Genomic DNA, 22,114 nt, shown 5'->3' with positions numbered 1-22,114 from the left:
TTGATCTTGCTGTGGGGACAGGCTGTACATCACCTGCGCTTGCTGTGTGGGTGGGGTTTGGCCAGAGAAATGTGAAAGCCCCTCTTACTTGAGCCTTCCCCCAGTCTAAGGAGCAGTGGAAGCCACAGGAAAGTGCCCATTTCACATTGGACCCACTGCAGTCAGCTCCATGCTTGGGAGACGCCCAGAAACCAGCAGACATCACAACTGTCCCCTAACACTCAAATGTTCTGTCTGCAGCAAGATCCTTGGCAAGGCAGGCAGCCTCCACTTCCCACCCCGCTGGACAGAAATCCCTGAATATTGATTTAAGAAAAGTCTTTGTGCAGCCTGTGATGCAAGACCCCACTAGGGTCCCCTGCACAGGGGGCACCATTGGGGACATGGGAGGCATAGCAGGACACAGTGTGGGCCCACCTGGCCCCAAGTTTGGCCATGGCACCACAATCTTGGGGCAGTGGGGATGTCTAAGATGGAATGAGGTTTGGAAACGGTGAACAGGGCTGAACTGTCTCCCTGCTTCACGCTGGGTTTAGAAGGAACCTCCCACCTGCAAAGGGCAGAAGGCCAAAGTGGATCTGGCCACAACTGGCCAGACCAAAGCTGTAGTGGCAGGGACTAAAACATCCATTCAGCTGCCCCAAGTCCCTGTGGGCCGGTGGGTCCAGGCTGAGTTCCAGCCAGAAACTACCATGTGTGTGGGGGATATCCCACCACCCCAAGTCACCATTATGCAATGTCTTTGATTCTGCGCATGTAATTGTGCAGGTCCGGGGGCGGAGTGGGCCTTGTGGTTCCAGCCACATCTGGACAACCCCAACCTAGGTCCTCTTCGTCCTCTTCATCCTCTTCACCAGCAGGCACTGAGTCATAGGCCAGCTCCTCCGAGGGCAGAGTGGTAAAGGTTGTGAACTTGACCCTCTTGCGTTTAGAGGTGGGCGAGCTAGCAGGGTCCTCCGTCTGGTCCCTGGCCGAGCCCCCAGAGGAGCCATCCCCACGGCCGTGCACCTGGCTCTGTACGCTGGTCTGCGAACTGCCGCTGCTGTGGTGATCACCATGGCAGCAGGCAGGCACGGTTTCCAGCGCGCTCCCTGCAGGTGGCGACAGTTCACCTTGCACTCGCAGCGGTTGCCCATTGCCCAGGAACACCCAGTGGTGAGAATGGTCCATACTGGTCTGGCCCTCTGGAGGAATGCGCTTGTGCCGGTACCGCAGCACGAACACGATGCAGTTGATGAGGAAGACAAGGATGGCTAGGCAGAAGACCCCCAGCAAGGCGTACATACCAATCTCTAGGTCTGTAAGCCCCCGGGGCATCTGCAAGAAGCCGGTGGGTAACGGCAAGAAGTCCTCTGTGGGTGGCACGGGGCCAGCAGTGCCCAATCCAGGGACCTCACCAGCAGGAATGGCAGTTCCGGGTGGACCGGCTCCCCGGGCTTCATCCTCGCCCCCACCAGGCCCGGGTTGGCTGGGCCCGGGGTAGTCATATGTGGGATCCTCCTCGTCCCGCCCAAAGTGTACCCGCAGGCCCACAGGAGTAGTAGCCAGCACACTCTTGCGCTTGGTTTTCTGGCAGCTCTCTGAGATGGTGAGCTCCGCACGGAGCAGATCTCCTGCCCCCTCTGCCTCGGCCACCACCAGTGGGAAAGCCTTGTCCTGGGTCACAGTGGCCACCCGCTCATCCAGGCTGTTCACCAAAAGCCCATAGTCCCGGGGACTGTATAGGGAGAGTGGGGCTGTGGTTCCATCACTGTAGGAGAGCCACAGACTCATCAGGGCTTCCTGAAAGAAGAGAGGGGAAGGGAGAGAAGGAGTAGATGAGTCTTAACTCATCTCTGATAAATACCAGCTATGCCTGGCTCAGTACCAAGACCTTCTACCCCCTCTTGGCTTCCTTGCATTGGAAATGCTAGGTGCTAGCTGAGACTCGGGACCATCTCTGAAGTATAACGTGAGGTCCCTTGCACTGTGGGGAGGAGGACAGAGAATAGGGCTTCCAGGTCTTACCTACCACATTGAAGATCCCCCTCTCCTCTTGACCTGAACATAAGCTCCCCGTTGGGGTTTAACTCATCAGCTACAGAGGTCCATATCTCCCTGTCTCACCTTTGGCTAATAAAGCCCAGAAAAAGAGAAAGAGAGAAAGATAGAGAGAGGGAGGGACCTAGATCAAAGAGTAGGGGACAAGGGACCCCAATGGCCTGACGCCATCTTTCTACCTCTGTCCTACAGCTAATACCTATACTATGTAAGCAGAGTTCCGGGGATGAGTTTGGAAGGTGTGGAGGAGAGAGCCCTCTGAGATACCAGGAGAGGACCCCTAACAGGGAGACTGGGACCCTGCTCACTCCTGTAAAGTTCCTTGTATATCTAAAGACCTAGTCTTTAGGTCAGTGGCCAAGAGTGGGAAGGAGCTTCCAGGTCTTATTCCACATCTGACATGCTGGCTGTGGGAGGAGTTTCAGAGAGTCAGTTACCTGCTTGACAAAGCTGAGGGTGGGCTGTGCAGCTGTGGTGGCCAAGATGGTGTGGCTGCTCCCAGGGCTGGGTCGAAGGGACAAGGTGAGACTGGCCACCACCTGGGCCTGCAACTGTGTGATGCTGACCTTCTCCTCTGTCACCGTCAGCAATGTCTCCCCCAACACAGCCTCGGTCAGGGGGGATACCACCTAAGACAGAACAGTCGGAGGGAGGTAACTGGGAAGCAGCTGCCTGGTTCAGGATCCCTACCCAAGAGCAATCTCTCATCACTGATGAGCAGGAGTACATAGGTCTCCTCCACATAGGTCTCTAAGTAGGGGCAATGGAGAATCAAGGGCTCCCGAGACCAGACAGAAGTGCAGCTGCAGAGAAGAGAGGCGTACAGTGACTAGAAACTGGTGTAAGCTGTAGAATCAATTGTTTTATAAACAAAATACATCTGTAGACTGTGGTCACATAAATTTGTAGATAGCTGGTTTCTACTTGGCCATTCCACTGTCAGAGAGGAAGGCAAGAAGTAAATTCTTAGACCACCCATGAGTTTCTTCTTTAATTCAGGAGCACTGTTTGTCTCTTCACAGCTGTGCTCCCAGATCCTGTTCTGACTCATCCCCCACCTCCCCCAGGATGCCTATGAAGGCTGATGAGGCTTGGATGAGAATCCCACCAAGACGTAAAAAGAACTTGCCTTTGGAAGGAAAAACAATGTTTCTTAGGGGCCACTTTGGTGACTTTCTGAAGTGAAGATACTGGGCAAATCCAAGTTCTCTACCTTTAGGTAACCCAGGATCCCAGGTCTACCATTTTGTACCTGGATAGAGCCCTTTCCTACCTTAAAGGGTGTGGTGCCTGGCTCCAGTCCTGCCAGCGTGTTGCTGTCCACCAGGTGCGCCACTCGGGGGTCACCCACCCGCATGAAGTCACTAACCAGGTCAGTGACCTCCACCAGCCAGTCGGGGCCCAACATGGTGACCACCTGGTCAGTGCCCTCAGACGATGTCGTGTGAAACTGGGTGAAGACCTGCAGGGTGGCATGCTGGTATTGCAGAGTACAGCCTCGGTTGGCACTTTGTCTTCTTTCCTCTTCCTCTTCCTCCTCATCTTCGCTCTCTCGAGCTGACCTGGGGAATGCAGAAGTCAGGGCTAGGGATATAAAGGTACCCAACCCTGCATGTCTCTGGCTCACATGCATCTCTCCCCTTGAACTTGCCCTGACTTCTCTGTCAACCTCCTTGACTTATGCTTTCTATGACTATGCAGAGCCAGCCATCCCAACATCTCTCTCCCAGAGATTTCTTCTTTCACCTTTGCAACCCATGCCTACCAACAACTGGCCTCCAATCCTAAGAGTGAGTGTGGCCACTCCTTCAGCATTGAGCATGCCCGTGGCACCATGCTGAGCCTCAAACTAGAGCAAGAAGGGACCCTTGTAACAAGCTCAGCTGATGTGTCCTCTGGTCACCAGTGGTATACGAATGTAAATGAGGAAGTCTGGTGTGCAGCTGAGGAGATTTCCAGGCAAAGGGTAAAGGTGAAGTTAGTTTCTTCTTGGTGCTTTTATTAATTTACTTTTAGAAGGCAAAGGTGAGGTCTCACCTCACAGTTCGGGATCTGCTCTCCCTTGAACTTCTGGATACTTCTGCCCTAATGTCCTCAACTGCTAGGACTAGGCATGTATACTGTCACACCTGGTTTTGTGTGGTGCTGGTGGTTGAAGCCAGGGACTCATGCATGTTAGGCAAGTGTTCTACTGCATGAATTACACCCCCAGTCCTCTCTCGTTGCTCAAAGCAAGACAAAGAGAAAAGAACCAGGACATTAAGCAAAGGAGAATCTGGACTTAATGACTTAGGAAATCCTCAGCCTGCACTTCATGGAAAAATGCTAGTCAGGGAGACTCTCTACCAGGAAGATATGCATTAGTGCTTTGTTAAAATTAACTAACTAAGACATCCATTCACACAGAGGTCTCTTTTACCTGTATTAACTACCTTAATCCTGGCCGCAGTCCTGTAAAGCAGTACTAGTGGATGACAAATGGGATTTAAACCAGGTTACTTGGCCAAAAGGCTTACTACACCCTCAGTATGGTCAGCAATGGTCAACCCCAAACCTCCCTCCTCCTCTCCCCCCACCGGAAACAGAGACTGCACTTGGACAAAAGCCCCAGGCATGGAAAGCCACATTTAGGCTGGACAAGCTCTGCTACCGCTCCTGCCTTTGGAGTCACTGCAGCCCTGAATGCAGCCCAGCTCTCCCTCCCCTTCCTGCTTCTCTCCATAGCCCTCGATACCCACACAGCCCTGTTGGGCTCCACTGGGGCATCTCTGAATGGCTGAGTGGAAAATGGTGAGTATACATATATGTGGCCCACAGGCAGGCACTGAGATGTAGATGTCTGGTCAGGGAGCTTGTCTGCGCTTGTGTGTTACGGTGAATCTGTGTCTACCCAGGGAGAGGCAGTGTGTGTCTGATGAGGTGCAGTGTGTGTCTGATGCTATTTGTATCAGTATGCCGGGATGGGAGTCATGGGTGCAGCATGTGCCACTGTTTTTGAGGGTGTGTCCAATCCCTTGGAACCTATGGGTCCCAACTGACCTCTATTCCACTTGTTCTTGAAGGCGTAGCTCAAGAAGCAGCTTTTTCAGGAAGTCTGGATTGATTTCTGGAGAAAGAGGGACTCTCTCTTCATACCCCTTCATGTCTAGCCCACTGAGATTCCTATCTGAAATGTGTGTATGAGAGCCTAGCTGGCCATACTGTTCTCACATCTCCAATACCTGCCAGTGCCCAGAATACAGTAGCTGCTCAACACAATTATGTTGGCGGCATCATTGCCCACAGACCATGTACCCCCAGGGCCTTCCACACATGCAGATTCGGCTGCTGCTCCCTGTTTACACTGTGTGCTGGGGTTGTACCTTCTGTCGGGAAGGATAGGCACCCGCCATCCCTTCACTTGGCTGAGGCGAGCATCTGAGAGCTCGACGTGTAGAGGTAGCTTGGGGACCCAGACTGTCATTTCCAGGGGGGCACTGAGGACATCATAGCGGAAGGTGACTCTGGCGTTCATGGACCCTCGGGACTCCTTCCCGCTTACAAACACATAGTCACAGCTGCTGGACACCTGGGGAAAGGCAGGAACATGTAGTGCAGGCATGGCTTGCCCTGCAGGTCCTCCTGCTGAGCAGTTCATGGTAATTGGGTCTGACTAAAGGAAGCTGCTGGGGAGGACGTGGGGAGGACTAATAGGGAGGACTTCTAGGGGAGGGGTACCCCAGAGCTGCTCTCTGCTGCAGCATGCTTAGGGTTCTTGAGCCAGGTGTATGAGATGGATCCCACCCTGCAGGGGATGTTTGACTCTTCAGACTTGGAGTGAGGGACAGGTCCCTGCCTCCTCTGTGTCACAATAGCATGGTTTGCTAGGTGAGTGGGCAGCTGGCTAATTCCAAATGACAGGCTGTTCCTGGCAGGTTTGGTGGAGAGGGACTGGGGAGGAAAATTTAGGATCAGGGAAACATGAGCACAGGTAGATGGGATGGTGGCCATTGATACGTATTGCTTCTGCAAATGTGCATCCACCTGGCTAACGACCCCATGCCTAGAGGCTCCCACATGGAACCTACATGCCATGCCTATTGCAGATGTGTAGCTGGAAGTAGTGTTCAATCTTTTCCAGAAGACTATTGTCAAGGCATCAGAGTAGGTACAGGTATCTGAGTATAGTTCAAGTATTGGTGTACACACCCAACACACCTTAGAGTGGATCCTATATATACACATACATGGACACTCCCACCAGAACAAACCTTGGGGGCACCTTTGTGAGTCTTGAAAAAGTTATCATGTGACCAGTGAGCTGGCTACATCCCAAAGCCTCTGCAGTGCTGGGGGTGTTGGATTAAATTCTAGTGTTGGTTGAAAAGAGAATAACTCCCATTGGCTCATATATTTGAAAACTTGGCTCTTCCACTGGTGGCATGGTTTGGGAAGGATTAGGAGGTATGGCCTCATTGGAGAAGCTGTGTCACTAGGAGCAAGCTTTGAGGATTCTAAAGACAGTATCATTCCCAACATGCTCTCTCTGCCTCCTGCTTTGGACCTTACCTACGTTTTCAGCTATGGCTACAGCACCATCCTGCCAACCGGTTGCTATGCTCCTAACAATGATGATCATGGACTACCCTTCTGAAACTGTTACCTCCAAACTAAATGTTTGCTTTTTTAAGTTGCCCTGGTAATGGTGTTTTGCCACGGCAATAGAAAACCCAGACATCTCCCAATAAGCTCTTCTATAAGTTGCCTTGATCATGGTATGTTAGCCCAGCAGTAGAAGAATCACTAGGACATGTCTCAGCCACATTTATGGACCCCTGGACCATATCAAATCCTTGGTGGTTACTTCTTGTATCATCTCAGCAGTGAGATGGAGAGAAACAAGAATGTTCCTCTCCCACCTTCAAAGACATAGCATTCCAATCATAGGCTAGGAAGTTCCACTTGTGGCCTCCATAAAGATGCCATTTTTCATAGATATCCGTAGCAGTTCTTTTAGAAGCCTGCACACTGCTGGTGTCTTAGCCATCACAGGATGGGGAAATGTGGAGGCTGAGAAAGCACTGTATACAGAATCTTGGGTGTAGCTGAATCTGGTCATCAAGTGTTCTGTGTCCTGGGCTAAGGGGGAGATGGACAGAGCAGGTCTCTGAAGAGCAGCTGTGGGTAGGAGGCTGTCAGAGATGAGAGGGTTATGGGGGGTGGTTGTAGGTGCTGGGATATGTCAGATCCTCTATTGCTAAAGCTGTCCTCCTCAGCTCCAGAGTCTCTACCCTGTTAGCCTCCTGCCAAGGACTCAGGGACTATCTATCCACATCTTGCCTTATTTGACTCTCGTATACAGGACTTAGTAATGACTTTCTGGGATGGGGATACATGTCAACACTGCCTGTCCCTGTCTGGCCTGTCTTATTCTGTCAAGATGCTCACCAGGTTTGGATGGAGTAGTCCTTTGGTCTAGGAGAGGGAACACAAGAATGGTAATATCCACATCTGTGAGACTGAGTTGTTTCTGACACCAGGGTGTTATTTAGAATGGCAGAGGGGAGGGGCAGCTGCTGGTCCACAGCAGACTAGAGGCATGCCTCCTTCAAGGATGACCTAGAAGAGCTTGGGGGCTCTGCTCTCCTTCCTGCCCAGAAAACTCACCTTGATGATGTCCTCACTGTGAGACTGGCACTCCACTAGGTTAGAAACATCCAGGACAAGGCCAGTCACCTCGATAGCAATGACCTTGACAGGAATGGCTACAGTCCGCCCCGTCAGGATGGCAGTGTTGATGATCTCTGTGTCCTGCAGGGAGGCAGGAGTGGTAGGTGCTCTGCTAGGTGCGTGTTTCTCTCCTGGCTGCCACCAGTGGCTCAGATACCCGTCTTCCCTTGGGGAAATGGTACGTGTGTGCAGGGACCATCCCTTCCCCTGAGCCAAAGTTCTCAGAGAGACATAAGCTCATCCTCCTGGCTGGTCACAGCACTCTGGGTGGCTCACAGATATCTTACCAGCCTTCCATTCCACGATGCTGCCTACATCCACTGCCTTTTTGAAGGAATCCCCCATCTTCCCCTCCATGTGGTTTTGCCCTATGGGAGCTGGGTCCTTCTGGAGCACATTCCTCTCTTTATCTCAGATGAGATGAGTGCTTCCTTTGATGGCTTCCAAAAGCTTAAGGAACACCAGGAGAGCTCTCCCAAGGGACTCCAAGAGAACTCTCCCCAGGGACACCAGGAGAGCTCTCCCAAGCAGCCCCTTTCGAGAGAATTCTTCTCTGATGACTTCACCTGGAGCTGCTCTGCATTTGCCTCCCATAAATGTGCACATGTCCAGGGGTGTTTCTTCTTCCCTGTTTCCCATCTTACCCCTTCCCTATGTACATATGCTCAGCCCTGCCTAGTATCACCTCACAGGTGTGAATTCATAAGCCATGTTGGGGGGAGGTGCTTTCTTTTTTCAAGGCTTGCTTACCATGGCTAGAGGCAGGATGGCTTGTATATCCCTTTGGATGACTGTCAGCTCAGTGACAGCTCGATCCAGGTCAGACAGGGCGCTGTGGCCTCGGTAATCGATGTGCCACATGATCCTCCGCTTCACGGACTGGCTGGTGAAGTTCTCCATCTCAAAGTCCAGCTGCAGGATCTCCAGGGGTCCCTGACCCTCCCTGAAAGGCAGGGAAGGAATGGAGGTTGGAGAGAGAGCGCTGCAGCCCTTATGGAAATGTGCCTGTTATGACTAGCTGGAGCCTCCCCCAACCAAACCAAGTAACCCAACCCCAGAATCCCTCTTCTGATGTTCAGAAACTGACTCCTACCACTATGAAAGTCCATCTTTCTTCATGGAGGTTAGCTACCCAGCCCCCAGGTGCCTATTCTGCAGAAGTGGAACTCACCATGGGGGTAAGGGTGTGCCCTGGGCCCAGGCCACATCCACAGTGGCTGTTGAATGCTTTGCCCCAGTTAGCAGCTCTGATGTCACATGCCACTGGCCACTTCGTGACTTGGTGCCTAAGAGGGTCACACCCTTCTTGGCTTTCACCCTGGAACAAAAATGAGGAAAAAGAGCCAGAGGGTCAGGCTTTGATCCAAAGCTTGCTCGCTTGGTCACCAGCCCTAGGCTAGAGCTAAGTGAGGCAGGTGATCTGAACTTGGGGTTTACACTTAACGTCAGGGTGATCACTTTTCTAAAGTTGAAACTTTAGAATTACCATCCCTTCCGTCTTGTCCCTGGCCAAGCCTCCACTCAGTCTCTTCACACATTAGTAACACAACCTCTATACACCCTCAAGATTTTTTCAGGAAGACCATTAAGACTTAGAACACACTCATGCCTTCCAACCTGTTATGTAGCCAAGGGTGACCCTGGACTTTTAATCCTCTTTCCTCACCTCTGGAGTCCAAGGATTACAAATGTGCAACATGGTACCCAGTTTATGGGTGCTAGGGATAAAACCCAGGTTTCATTCATGCTAGGTGAGCACTGAGTTAGAACCTAGAACCTCATCTTTTTGATTGACATGAGACACAGCGGCACCAAGTTCTGCTGGGGCAAGAAAGAAAAACACCCGCCCATCTTCACAGGGACAACTTTTCAGAAAGCCAAAAAGTGGGGGTGTCCTTTGAGTTTACAGCTACAGACACCCCCAACTGCGTTTTTACCGTGGTTTCAGATGACCTCAAAGCCTCATCACCCTCCTCTAAATGCACTCTTCGTAAATCCGCTCCAAAGGTGCCTTAATTACTGCTGACTAAAAGCAGGTTGATGAACTGCTCCCTAAATCTGCATGCTCTGCTCCTGCTAACGCAGCCCAGAATGGCTGATAAAACGCATTCACATTTACGTCTCCATCCCAGAATCAGGTGGACACTCTTAGAGATTTGTGAGCTTTGTGGGAGTGTGCTCAAGGAGGAAGTCCAGAAAGAAGTTGGGAGGCTCATGTTGATAATTCCATTTCTAGGCATATTGCTTGGTGCAGGGCAGCAGTTTGGTAGGACCTGTTTAATGTCTTTAGAACCCCCAACCTCACACAATCCATACATTCCTACTTTAAAAATTATGATGTGCAGTGGAAAAGGGACATAATTAAGGCATCTGTGAATGAATGTTCTCTGTATAGGTAGGGCCCGGCATTCCAGCTCCAGGAAAGTGTCTCAGAAGGATATCTCTTGTTCATTCCCAGGACACCAGCTCTTAGCTGCTCTCAGTTCTCCATGTCCTGGACTCATCTGTGAAATCGGCCAGTTACACCAGCTTGTGCCTAAGCACCCTTCCAGTCCAGATCCTGTCCTTCCCACAACCATGCTTGTACAAAGGGCTGGTGTTTACTCATGTCTCAAATCCTTTTCTAGGAGGCACTGTTCAAGAGGCAGAAGCTGTGGTCGGTAACTGGGAATAGAGGCCCTTGTCATCAAGCCTATCTTGAATTGGTTCCTTGGAATCCACATGACAGAGAAAACCAACTCCTGAGAGTTGCCCTCTAACCTCCACAAGAGGGCCATACCAGACAGTCCTTACCCATACAAAACTAACATGGAGATTTTACAAAGAAATTATTGTTGCATTGGACAGTAAGGACCAACCGGCTCAGAGATGTCTTTAGCTGCTTTGGTGAGATGACCCTGGAGGAGATGGAATGAGGAAGCTGAACTTGACCTGGGCAGCGGAGCCCCTCCCGTTCCCCAACCCCTTACCTAAGTGTGAAGTGCTCCACGCTGGGGTTGGCAGCTGAAGAGGAGTTGGGTGCCAGGTAGAGAAGAATGCTGAGTACCTCTCCAGGCCTGAGTGGCCGGTCGGGCAGCCTGATCATCAGGTTGCTGTCTAGCCTGTGCTCCTGCACAGCCCTGCGCGGCGGCGGCCGGAACAGACTGATGCTGCCGATGCGCAGCAGCGGGTGCTGCGTGGGGCTTTCGGCGCGTGCGGCCGCTCCGGGCCCGGGACCGCGCCGCGCGCTCCCGCAGCCGCCAGCCGCATCGGGGGCGTGCAGCGTGTAGTAGAGCTCAACTTGCTGGCTCTCGGCTGCGGCCTCCGGTTCCAGTCCGTCGGGGGACTTGCGGCGGGCGCTGGGTGGTGCGGCCGGAGCTGGGGGTCCGAACCAGGCCAGGGGCAGCTCCGCGCGCACTAAGCAGGTGGCCAAAGACCCGCCCAGGCGACATGAGCTCCGCACCTCACGTGCGTCGCGGAAGGCGTGCAGGCGGACACAGGGCAGCCGCTCAGTGACCCCGAAGTCGTCCCAGTCGCGGCCAGCCACATAGAAGAGCACCTGTGCTACCGGCTGCGAGGAGGGCACTCGGGCGCGCACGATGAAGGCGCGCACCTTCCAGTTGACCGTCAAGCGCTCCGGGATGTCCAGGGTGCTGGACGGCTGCAGAAGCTCCCGTGCTACCACCTGGCTGGTGCTGAAGGGTCCCAGGGACACGTTGAGGACCGGCAACTCCTTAGTTTGGAACACCACAAAGGGCTCCGAGCGCTGCAGGGAGCCGTTGAACGCCGTGGGCATCGTTGGCCGCGCCTCCTTTAGGAAGAAGGCCAGCCGGGTGTGGGACAGGCGGTAGCTGACCGGTAGCACAGGGCTAGCCTGAGGTCCTGGGGGACTGGGGCTGGCTGGATGAGAGCGGCTGGCGGCTGTGGACAGAAAGCATAGAGATCCAGAATGGTCAGATGAGGCCTCTGGGAATCTCATGGTACCCCACTCCCCATTCATCCCATCTCCTGCAGAGAGCCTTTAGTGGGGTTTTATCCCCTGGTGTCCTTAAAACCTGCAAAATTGTGGGTCCTCCAAGCTGGCTCAGTGGATAACGAAACTTGTCCAGCCTGACAACCTGAGTTGGACCTCCTGGATGAACGCGGTGGAAAGGAGAGAACTGACTCCTGCCAAGTTATCTTCTGACAATACACACAACCTGCCCCCTCCCCCTCCTCGGAAAACAAAACAAGCAAACGAATGAACGACCTTGCAAAATGAGTAAATGGTTGCTGCCTCAAAGTGTGGGTTTGAGGAGCTGCCAAAGTCCTGTGCACAAAGAGTAGCTGCTCGGCTCTCCTGCTGAGGCTCTGCTCTGGCACGGGGTGGGGGTGGGAGGGTCTGACACAGGTGATCTTTGCCATTGCATGCTGGGATGGCATTCAGCACTTCTCCAGCTTTAAAGTGTTTGATCCTCAGATCAGTCTTAGGAATAGCATTGTGATCTCTCAGCACTCAGTCACTTGCAGATGAAGATTGAAAATGAAGGCAGATGTCACCCCAAAAGTACCTGGAGCAAAATTAAACCAGGTGTAGGCTTTCCCAGGAGCCCGATTTCCTCCTAACACACATTATATAACTGAGAGACTTTGCCCTTTGTCTCCTGATGTCCTGTTCCCCTTACCCAGTGCTGGTTTCATTTTGATGATGACCCAAAGCTGCTCAACTGGGTTCCTCCCCCCCCCTTCTCCTGGGCACAGATGGGACAAACCATGGTGCCCTCTCTGCTCAGGTCCTGGGACAAGGAACGACCACAGATAAAAGGCCTGTGGAAGTCCTGTGTGTCTTCCTGCAAGCTTTCTGAGTCTCATTCCTTCCACTTGAATCAAGAGGTCAGAGTGCTAATGGGTGCCATCTGTCATTTGCATCTGAGAACTGCATCATCATTATCAACAACAACAAAGCTTTTCGGTGTTAAGGTTTCTCTTGCTCTCACAATAAAACTTCAACCTACCTGGTGCCTGATTGTGACATTCAGTGTCTTTGACATGCAGCATCAGAGGTACTCTGTCCCTAGTGTTCCTTCCTAGCCTCGACTTGTAATGGGACATCCCACTGCCACCTCTCCCCTACGGCCTCTTCTTGTTCATATTTTCTCCTTCCATTTGACTCTCTTCTGTACAGGCAAGGTCCAGCCTCAATGCCGCCTTCTCCAGGAATCCCTCCAGGATGCACCCTCCACCCTGTGAAATTTCTTTCTCAGAGGGCTGCTCTCAACTCTTGCCTGGTGTGATGGTTATGGGGCCTAGCCTAAGTGGATAGCTACGTAGGAGCCTTCAGCCTCCTACGAGTGCTCTACCATGAATGACTGCTGGCTCCCCCGTGTTGGTCCGTGGAGACCCCAGTAAATACTTGGAATGCCATACAATTCTCCTGTATGCATTATTTCATCAATGCCCTTTAGACCTTGCCAGATCTACAAACATCCACACTCAATTCCTCACAAAAGCTGTGAAGTCCAAGCGCCACGTCCTCCAGGCTCCAGTGTCTCTAACCTGCCTAAAACCTACAATTTAATTTCCTAATTCAAAGGCTAAGGTAATGGAACGGAGGAGATGGCTCAGTGGCTGAAGTGCTTGTCATGCAAGCATGAGAATCAAGAGTTCGAATCTTCAGAGCTCACACAAATGCTGTGCTCAGGGCAACCCACCTGTAATCCTAGCCTTGGCAGGTGATGACAGGATCCTTAGGACAAGCTGGCTAGTGAGATTAACCTTGTGGGTGGGTTGTGAGTTTGGTTGAGAGATCTTACCTCAGTGAGTAGGGTGGAATAATGATCAAGTTTAATTCCCAACATCAACTTCAGGCCTCTACACACATGTATACAGATGTATACGTAAACTGCTCTTCTATACGTGCTCACACATAGCACATGGCAAACATGCATACACACACATATATATCACATATACACACAAACACACAAAAGAAATGGAAGGAAAAATGTTAAGGTAACTGAATCTGATGTGGTGGCTCTAATTCCAGCACATAGGGGGCTGAGGCAGGAAGATGGCAAGTTTGAAGCCAGCTCGGGCTACATAAGAACACTGACATGAACCAAATAAACGAGAAAATAGAAACAAAAGCAACAGTCTCTTGCTGGGCCCCAGGATCCACTGGGGTGCAAGGGGCACTTGATCCCACAGGGCTTCTCTCCAGCAGCCCATATGACCTGCCTAGGATGCCATGGTCCCTGGAAGCCAGTGACTTCTCTACCAAGCTGTCTCCTTCAGTTCTCAAGGCTCTACAGGTCCTAGCAACTCATCACTGCTGGACACACTGCTCTCTGTAAGAAGTCCTGGTACTCACTGGCGTAGACAATCTGAGATGGGGTCTGGAAGGTATTTGTGGAGATGTGGCCAGCCCTTCTGCCTGGTCGTAGGTCCCCTCAAGCAGAGAAGCTTAAGGGCTGGCTTCTAGGCAGTGTGGGAGCTCAAGTGCCAGCCTGAGTCAGGGCCCAGTAGCCAGTCAGCTCTGAGAACAGAAGGGAACCAGCAAATAGACACTGGCCTAGGCTCCTAGACACCAGGCCAGTGGCTCTCAACCTTCCTAATGCTGTGATCCTTCAATACCATGTGGTGGTATTAATGTATAAAATTAGTTTTGTTTGTTACTGTTAGGAATTGTGATGTTAAGTAAGTTTTCTGATGGTCTTAGATGACTCTTATGAAAGGGCCGTTCAGTCCCTCAAGGGGTTGTGACCCAGAGGTTAAGAACTGCTTCTCTACACCAAGGCTTCCCCGACCAATAAGTAGCTTCCCATTTTGAACCTCTGTTTCCACTTCTAAAATTTCTGAGGCTGAAGGGACTCTGGCCACACCGAGTGTGGCGAGCATGGAGCCTGGCTCTGCAGGGCCTTACACTTTCTGGCTCCCATTCTCTCTGCCTTGCTAAAAACCATTAGACTACATTCCTCACACTAGCCAGCAAGGTCTGTTTCCTTATTTGGCCCCTTCTTCCTCCTGAGGCTGACTATCAAGGTCCAGCAATCAAAACCCCCCATTTGGCTCACCTAGTTAACATGCTTAATTAAATGAATACCTCATCCTAACACGGGGTTATCCTTTGTACCTTTATAAACTGCCATTTTCTATATTCCACGTCTGTCTCCTATCCAGAGGCAGTATTTTTGCCCCTTTCTTTTGTTCCCTTCACCCATTCTTTATCTTTTATCTTTGTCTCTTATTCCCTGCCCTCTGCCCAGACAAATGTTTCTATCATGTCAAGAACTTGGCTTTGGGGTGATATTGAGCTGATACTATTTCTTTCAGAGGTGACATCAGCCACAGCCCTAACAGGCATCCTGAGAGGAGGGAGAAGAGCTTCAGGAGTGTGGAGGCATTGCTCTCTGTGGTCAAGGTGGGTATGCCCCATGCTTGAACCTCTAGCTCAGTGCAGCAACAATCAGTGGGTGGGGTTTTTGAATGTAACAGGGGTGGGGGGGTGGGGGGTTGGGGAGGAGCCAGTCACAGTGGAGGTCAGAACTCTAGCCTTGCCCTTATCGACAGTCCCCTGGAGCTCCCCACCCCAAGGCTGCTAAGTGGCACTTAGTCCCATTTGCCCCCTTTACTCTCTTCATGGTTGAGCACCCGGAGCCTACGGATGAAGCCTGGGAGCAGAGGCCACCAGATGGGCCCTGGACTCTCAGGAGTGTGAAGGAATTGATTGGGAAGAGTTCCCAGGCACCTCTGCCTCCTGGGGTCAGGAGCTAACCCAGCCAAGTCTGATGATCAGAGATCAGATTTTTCAAACGCCTTCCCTGCCCCATGAATCAGAGGCACCCTTTCTGCCTCTGGTGTGCTTGAACTGTTCCCTGGCCTGGAGCTCCCTCCAGGGACAGCAGCCACTTCTCTGCTTCTTTCCTTTAGTTGTATAACAAGTTGTCCTTTCATCTTGCCAGGGCAGTCCTTAAGCAGGAAGGCAAACAACTAAAAAGTAGCTTCACAATCCCCCCAGAGACTGACCAGATTCTCTAGGTCCCCTCCCTGGCAGAGTAAACAAAGGTAAACTCCCCTCTTAGAGAAAAGGGGGTTGAGCTGCCTGAAGTCAGCCAAGCGGAGCTCTGCAGAGAAAAGCTGCAGAGCAGACCAGCTGCCTGCCTGCTAGAGGTGTAGACCAGAGTCACTTGGAAAGGGCTCTCTCCAACCTGTTGAGCTGCCTGCAGACTCCCAGCTCTGTACCCTGTCACCTATGCTGTGGTGGCCTTCAACGATGCAGTTTTGAGTCGTTTCTGCACCTCCTTCCTTCCCTCCCTCCCTCCCTCCCTCTCTTTTCAAAATAGAGTCTCAAACTTGCTATGTAGCAGGGGATGACCATGAACCTTGATTTTCCTGCCTCTGCTTCTGGAGTGCTGGGATTACTGGTATCCAGCATATGCTGGTTTTTTTGTTTGTTTGTTTGTTTTGTTCTTTGTTTTTGTTTGGGGTTTGTTTGGGGATTTTTTTGCTGTTGTTTCATTTTTTTCCTCTTTCTTAGATGAATCAAAGGCTTTCTGCATGCTAAGCAAACAGAGCCATACCTCAAGCCCAAGTGCAGAGAACCAGAGAGCCTTTCTTGATTTAGTTCCTTCATAGGCCTGTCACTCAACTAGCTAGGTGTGCTGCATTGAATTCTGCTGTCTGGGCCCAGCAGAACTTAGATCTGCCAGGACAGTAACACCAATGTGTGGCCTGTGTTACTCAAGCATTTAGGGCACGGCCCAAACATAGTAGACCCTCAACCAATGTTCACTGAGAGGATGAAGTTCTCTGAACAGTACTGAGCTTCTTGTTGGTGAGGCATCAGAGAGAAACCTGGGTGGCTCTGGGCCTTAGTGGCTTTTATTCTTTCAGTGACTTTGCAGATAGGGACACTGTTCTGAAAGGGGACTGCTGGCATTCAAGCTGATCAGAGCACTGCTGTTTTGCTATTTGTGGCATGGTGGCCCACAGAGATGCTTGTCACTGGGGAGAGACACCCAGTCACTGCATCCTGCTGGGACCCTAAGGTCTCCTCTGTGGTGGAGCAGGGTTGGGCTCTGGCTCAGATCCTGTGTTTTCACCCAGAAGGAAGTTACCCGGCTTCTAGGGGTTCTGGATTTCCTTTGGAAGTAGAAGAGGCTCTGAAAGATTTTTTTTGTTATTGTTGTTGTTATTTTCCTTCTGGTGGCTGGAGAGTGGAGAGTAGGGGAAGTGGGGTTGATGAGGTCACTAGGTCACTTGGGGGTCCAGGTTTCAGGACAGTGGATAGTGCCTCAGTATATATGCTGACATACACGGTGGCCTGAGACTGAACACAGCTCTAACCATCAGATTTCATGGAGTAAAGCACAGACCTGGGGAGCAGAAATACTGAACTGTTTCTCTCTCTGTCTCTGTCAGTATTTCTCTCTCCCTTCCCCTCCCCCACCCCCTCTCTCTCTCTCTCTCTCTGTGTGTGTGTGTGTGTGTGTGTGTGTGTTTAACACAGGGTCTCACTATGTAACCCAGGCTGGCTTTGAACTTGGAATCCTTCTGCCTCCGATTCCTGAGTTCTGTGATTGAGTACATTTACGGCCCTGTGTCTGCTCTGGAAGGCTGATGTAAGACAGATGTTGGGTAGTGGTAGGGGATCCACATAGAGATGTAGGTCAGTAGTAGGAGAATGACAGGTGCTTTAAGGATAAGACAGTGGTAAGGACAACTGGGACCACACATAGCACCTGCCCATGACCTTCAGAGTAGCCTGAATGCCCACACATGCCCCTGCCTTATGCATACATGCACATGCAGAAGCCCACCATGCCTGTCCAGCCCCTCAGCACCCCCAGCAGGTTGCCCACTGCAGTTCTCTGGCATGACACTAGACCCTGAGGTTACCCGGATCTACTGTTTCAGCTACAGTGCTTGACTCTGCCTTCATGTAGGTGACTTCCTCCTGCTTTGGGTCTCTGGCCACATTTTGGTGGGAGGGACTCCTTCCCTTGTTGGTATCTTCTGCATAAGGGGATTCTCTCTGGTTTTTTTTTTTTTTGTTTTTTTTTTTTTGTCTACTAATGGGGGTCATGAGCTGGACTATGTCCTCCTAATTTGTATAACCAAGATCTGAGCTGTGGCTATTTGCAGAGATCTCTCAAGAGGCCCTAAAGTATTGTGAAGTTGTGGGGCCAGTGTGGTAGATGTTTTCATAAAGAGATTTTATAAGGAGACAGTATGTACATATGTACGTATGTGTACACACACACACACACACACACACACACACACACACACAGGCAAGATGACATAAGACAGGAGAGGCCAACAGGAAGAGCCCCTTACTGCTCTAGATTCTGCCCACACTATCTCCTTTGTCTGTACTTAAAACTATAAAATGACACATCTCAGATGCCCAGGCCACCCACCTGCTACACCTTATGAATTCACCAAACGAATACTTGAGAACTGACTATTTCTGCCCCTCACAGCCTGTTTGCTCTAGTAACAGAGTTGTACAATGTGAGGGAGGGAGAAAACAGGCTGGGGCTGGCCTTTACACGATACCCATGAGATGACCACCACCCGGGGCCATCCCAAACCCTTGCCAGACTAACCCTCAAAAGGGATCCTTACTATAAGAGCTGGCCCAGGTCTATCCTCTGCACACTGGAAGGATGAAGCAATGAGAAATGCCTTGCAGGAAGGGCATCCTATCTGCCAGGACCCCAGGGAAGGTTTGCACATGGGGTAGGCAGCTCGGGAGGATGCATTTTACTCAGGCTTGGCAATTCCCAGCTCCCAAAGCTCTTCTTTCCACTGATCTCTCTGTGCAGCTCCGGCTCTGGATCCAGTGTCAAGCTGATGATCAAAGGATTCCCACATTAGCTACTTCTGTGGTTATCTCCCTGGGACTGGAGGATGCTGGGTCACATGCCAGTCGCCCTGTATAGAGCTCCCACAAACTTCTTCCACCATTACACCCATGAGCCCGTGTTTTGCTGCATATGCCTTTGCATCTGAGCTAGAATACAACAGGCAGGACCTGGACTGGCTTTGTGCAATTCAGTAAGGCTCCCAGTGGGTGCCTGACAAAAGTCTCCCTCCCCTGTATGATGCTGAGAACACATGCAAGAAGGAGGTGGGTGAGCAGAGTTCTCTCCTTCTTCATTTCAGACTGGCCTTAGGCACAGGGGATGACCCTCTCTTTGGGCACCGAGGCTAACCCTTTCTTCTTTATTGAATGCATAAATAAATCTTCCAGGAAGCTCAGGGTTAGGGGCACTGGCTGCCTCCTTGCATCTAATCAGGACCAGATGCCTCCTGCCTCTACCTCTAATTGTCCCTAAATTAAAACTAATCACTTTCAAAAACAAAGTGTCATTAAGCTCTTGGTGAGTTTGAGGCAGTAGAGCCCAGCTGTGCTTATGGGTGCTGGTCTGTGTGCTAGGAGATGTGTGTGTGTGTGTGTGTGTGTGTTCTCAGTTAGAATGAAGAATAAGAACAGGCAGGACCCTGAGACCCAGGCAGGCCAACAAGTTAGGATCCTAAAGGAGAATTCTGGACTTCTGTGTCCACCCCCAGCCTGGGCATATGTAGTTGGCATCACAGATTTGTTAATAATAATAATAAAAAAAAAGGTAAGGACACCAAAGAGGCAAATTCTTATGGTCTATGGGTGGTAAAGATGACAAATATCCAGAGCCCAACACAGTTCCTGGACTAAAGTGCCAAAGGAAGCCTGTTGGTCAGACCTGTGAGAGGATTCAAGCATGGGGGGATGAACAAATGAGAAGGAGCGAGAACCAGCACTAAGGCAGGTGATAAACTTCCCAGGGACCACATGTTCCACGTTCAGAGGGCAGCCTGCTGCCCATCGCCAACACTATGCTGTAGAGCAGGCCTGGAAGAGAGCTCTGTCCACAGGGAGGACTGAGCCCAGAGCTGATTGCTTTGGGTTGAGCAGCGGGTTTGTCTTGGTATGCCCTCCGTGACCTATGTCCCAGCAAGCAAAAGGAAGTAGCCAGTGGCAATGGGTGAGACTGCACTGAGGAGAGCCTTGCTTTGGAGAAAGATCTTTCAGCAACTGAGTGAGTAAACGGCATCCACTGTTTGCAAGGAGTTAAAGACACAGGGCGTTTTCTTGCTCCACAGGAACAGTGTCAAACACATAAACTGTCCGGGAAGCAATTTCAAAGTACGTGCACTGCCCCTTCCTCTTCCTGGGCTCAGGATGAAACAAAAGGCCTGGGTCTGGTGTGTGTTAGGCAGCTCCCTGCCACTGAGCAACACTCTAGCCTCAAAATGTGTTCTCAAGGAACTGGGGATGCCATTGGCAGCCCAGCTTAACACGAGCAAGGCACTGGGTTCAATCTTTAATAATATGTGCAAACACATACACATGCATGTACTCATGCACATGAAGCCATGCACACTCACAATCATACACATAAATTATCTCTCAAAATTTGATCGTATGCTTATATACACAGTCACACAATCATACACATGTACACATGATCACTCAGTCGCACACACAACCACATACACATATCATGAGCACACACAATCATACATACACCCATACTCACAACATCATACACTTATACACACCATCATACACATACATGCACATGATCACACGGGCAGACACATACACACAATCACATATACAAACAACCTTCCCTCACACACACACAATACTAAAGGACTTGAAACTATTCACATCTTTTTTTCTCAGCAAACCCTCCCCTTCCCTTGGGAGAGTAATAAGCAAGACCATGATGAGGATTAATGCAGAAAGCCGCTTGCAGCCATGAGGTGCTTTCCCAAGAAGACAAGAACCAAGTTAAGATGTCTGACAGGAGGGTTGGGTTAGAAATGCAAATATATGGAAATAGATACCTGAATCATGTGTGGATGACGTTTGCAAAGGGCGGTTACTCAGAGGAGGTGCTCAGGATGAGAAGGGCTACAAAGCACCAGGGATGTGTGGTTTGTCTGCAAATGTAGACGGACCAGAGAGGGGATGTGTCAGGATGCCAATGTTTCCTCCCAGGAGGGGGTTATGGGTGATGTGGATTTTTTTATATATATACTTTATTCTTTTATGTATTTCCCAGTTGTTTACAATGAACACATGTGGCTTATGCAACTGAAAAGAAAATGACAGATGCCTTTTTTAAGTGAAGTAAAGTGGTAGACGCTGTACTGAAAGGAAGGAAGAACAGAAAGGAAGGAAACCTTTGGTGCTGTACAAGCTTGTATTTAAATGACACCTCTGACACTTCCAGCTGTGTGGCCCTTGGCAAGTTGCTTAACTTCTCTGAGCCTCTACCTCTTACATCTGTAAAATGAGTCACGGTCCGTTTCACACAGCTGTGGAGGGCAGGAATGGAGTTGGTGCCACCCATTTCCTCCTGTGTTTATTCATTGACATTCATTGGTTACTTAGCTCAGAGAGGAAGAAAAAGCTGACCCTGTTTCCTTAGTACTTAGAGCACTGTTTGGCCAACGACAAGCATTCTGTCAACTTCCGTTAGGTTAAACGGGAGAGGTTAAGAGGTGACAGGTGCATAATGCAGGGTCCCAAGAGGCACAGAAGCAGAGAGGAGTACCAGCTGTTGGGGCCCTAGAAGCCATCTCGGAGGCCCACTGTGTGACCTAGGTCAGGGCCAATCCTCTCTCTGGGCCTCAACCTCCCAGCCTGGGATCCCAGCTGCCGCCACATGGGTGAGCCAGGAAGGCCGGTTCTAAACAAAGTGGAGCTCAGTGGGGTAAAGCAGGGACAGCTGGGTCCCCTCCTCCCAGGGAGGGGTTCTCTGTGTCTGGAGGGGAGATCAGCTCAAGCCCAGGAACACAGGAACTCCAGCTTTGCTCACCCACCCAGTGACCAGCACAGGGCTACTTCTGGATGTCTGTAAGTGATGCAAAGATGCCATCCCTAGGGGTGTGTTCCCACAGCGGGCTGGGGTATGTGGAGAAAGAAAGGCTGCAGAAGCTTCCAGCATCCCAGAACCCCCAGATGCATCAGTAGCCTCCTTGTACCCCTAAATCCTCAGGAGGCCTCAAGAACTGCCACTCCTGACTCTCCTACCCCAAGCTGGCAAGAACCCAGCGCTTCAGTGTCCTGGGTTGGGGGTAGGGGATGATATGGTTTGCTCTCTGTTGCTCTAACCATGTCTGGAACCACTGCCTTCATTTGCTGGGGAGCTCCCTTCTCTCCACCGAAAGGGCATCAAGGAGAGGGCATATGTCAGGAGGGCTGTGGACAGGGCTCAGCAGTTATCAGCTGTGTGGCCCTGAGTAGGGGGCTCTACACTCCACCTTGGGATCCTACCCACTCTGTAAAATGGAGTTAAGAACAGCACCTCTTTCAGGGGGTACATCCAATAGTCTAATGAAGGACCACATG

The 22,114-nt window shown here is 51.0% G+C and overlaps 1 protein-coding gene across 1 annotated transcript in view; it reads right to left on the bottom strand.

The window, feature by feature from the left end:
- Positions 1-729: 729 nt before the first annotated feature.
- TMEM132E (transmembrane protein 132E) overlaps positions 730-22,114 on the bottom strand; it is a gene marked incomplete at both ends in the record, with an annotated part of 53,022 nt that continues 31,637 nt past the window's right edge. Inside the window, 8 exons of the mRNA XM_080924125.1 lie at positions 730-1,782; positions 2,478-2,669; positions 3,314-3,602; positions 5,403-5,608; positions 7,687-7,830; positions 8,500-8,692; positions 8,921-9,067; positions 10,719-11,649. Of these exons, the coding sequence (XP_080780251.1) occupies positions 730-1,782; positions 2,478-2,669; positions 3,314-3,602; positions 5,403-5,608; positions 7,687-7,830; positions 8,500-8,692; positions 8,921-9,067; positions 10,719-11,649 (3,155 nt within the window). The remainder of the gene's footprint in view (positions 1,783-2,477; positions 2,670-3,313; positions 3,603-5,402; positions 5,609-7,686; positions 7,831-8,499; positions 8,693-8,920; positions 9,068-10,718; positions 11,650-22,114) is intronic.

The sequence above is a fragment of the Micromys minutus genome (assembly GCF_963924665.1).
Source record: "Micromys minutus genome assembly, chromosome: 10".
NCBI lineage: Eukaryota > Metazoa > Chordata > Mammalia > Rodentia > Muridae > Micromys > Micromys minutus.
Note: the sequence above shows the minus strand (reverse complement) of the source record. Positions and strands in the feature narration are given on the sequence as shown.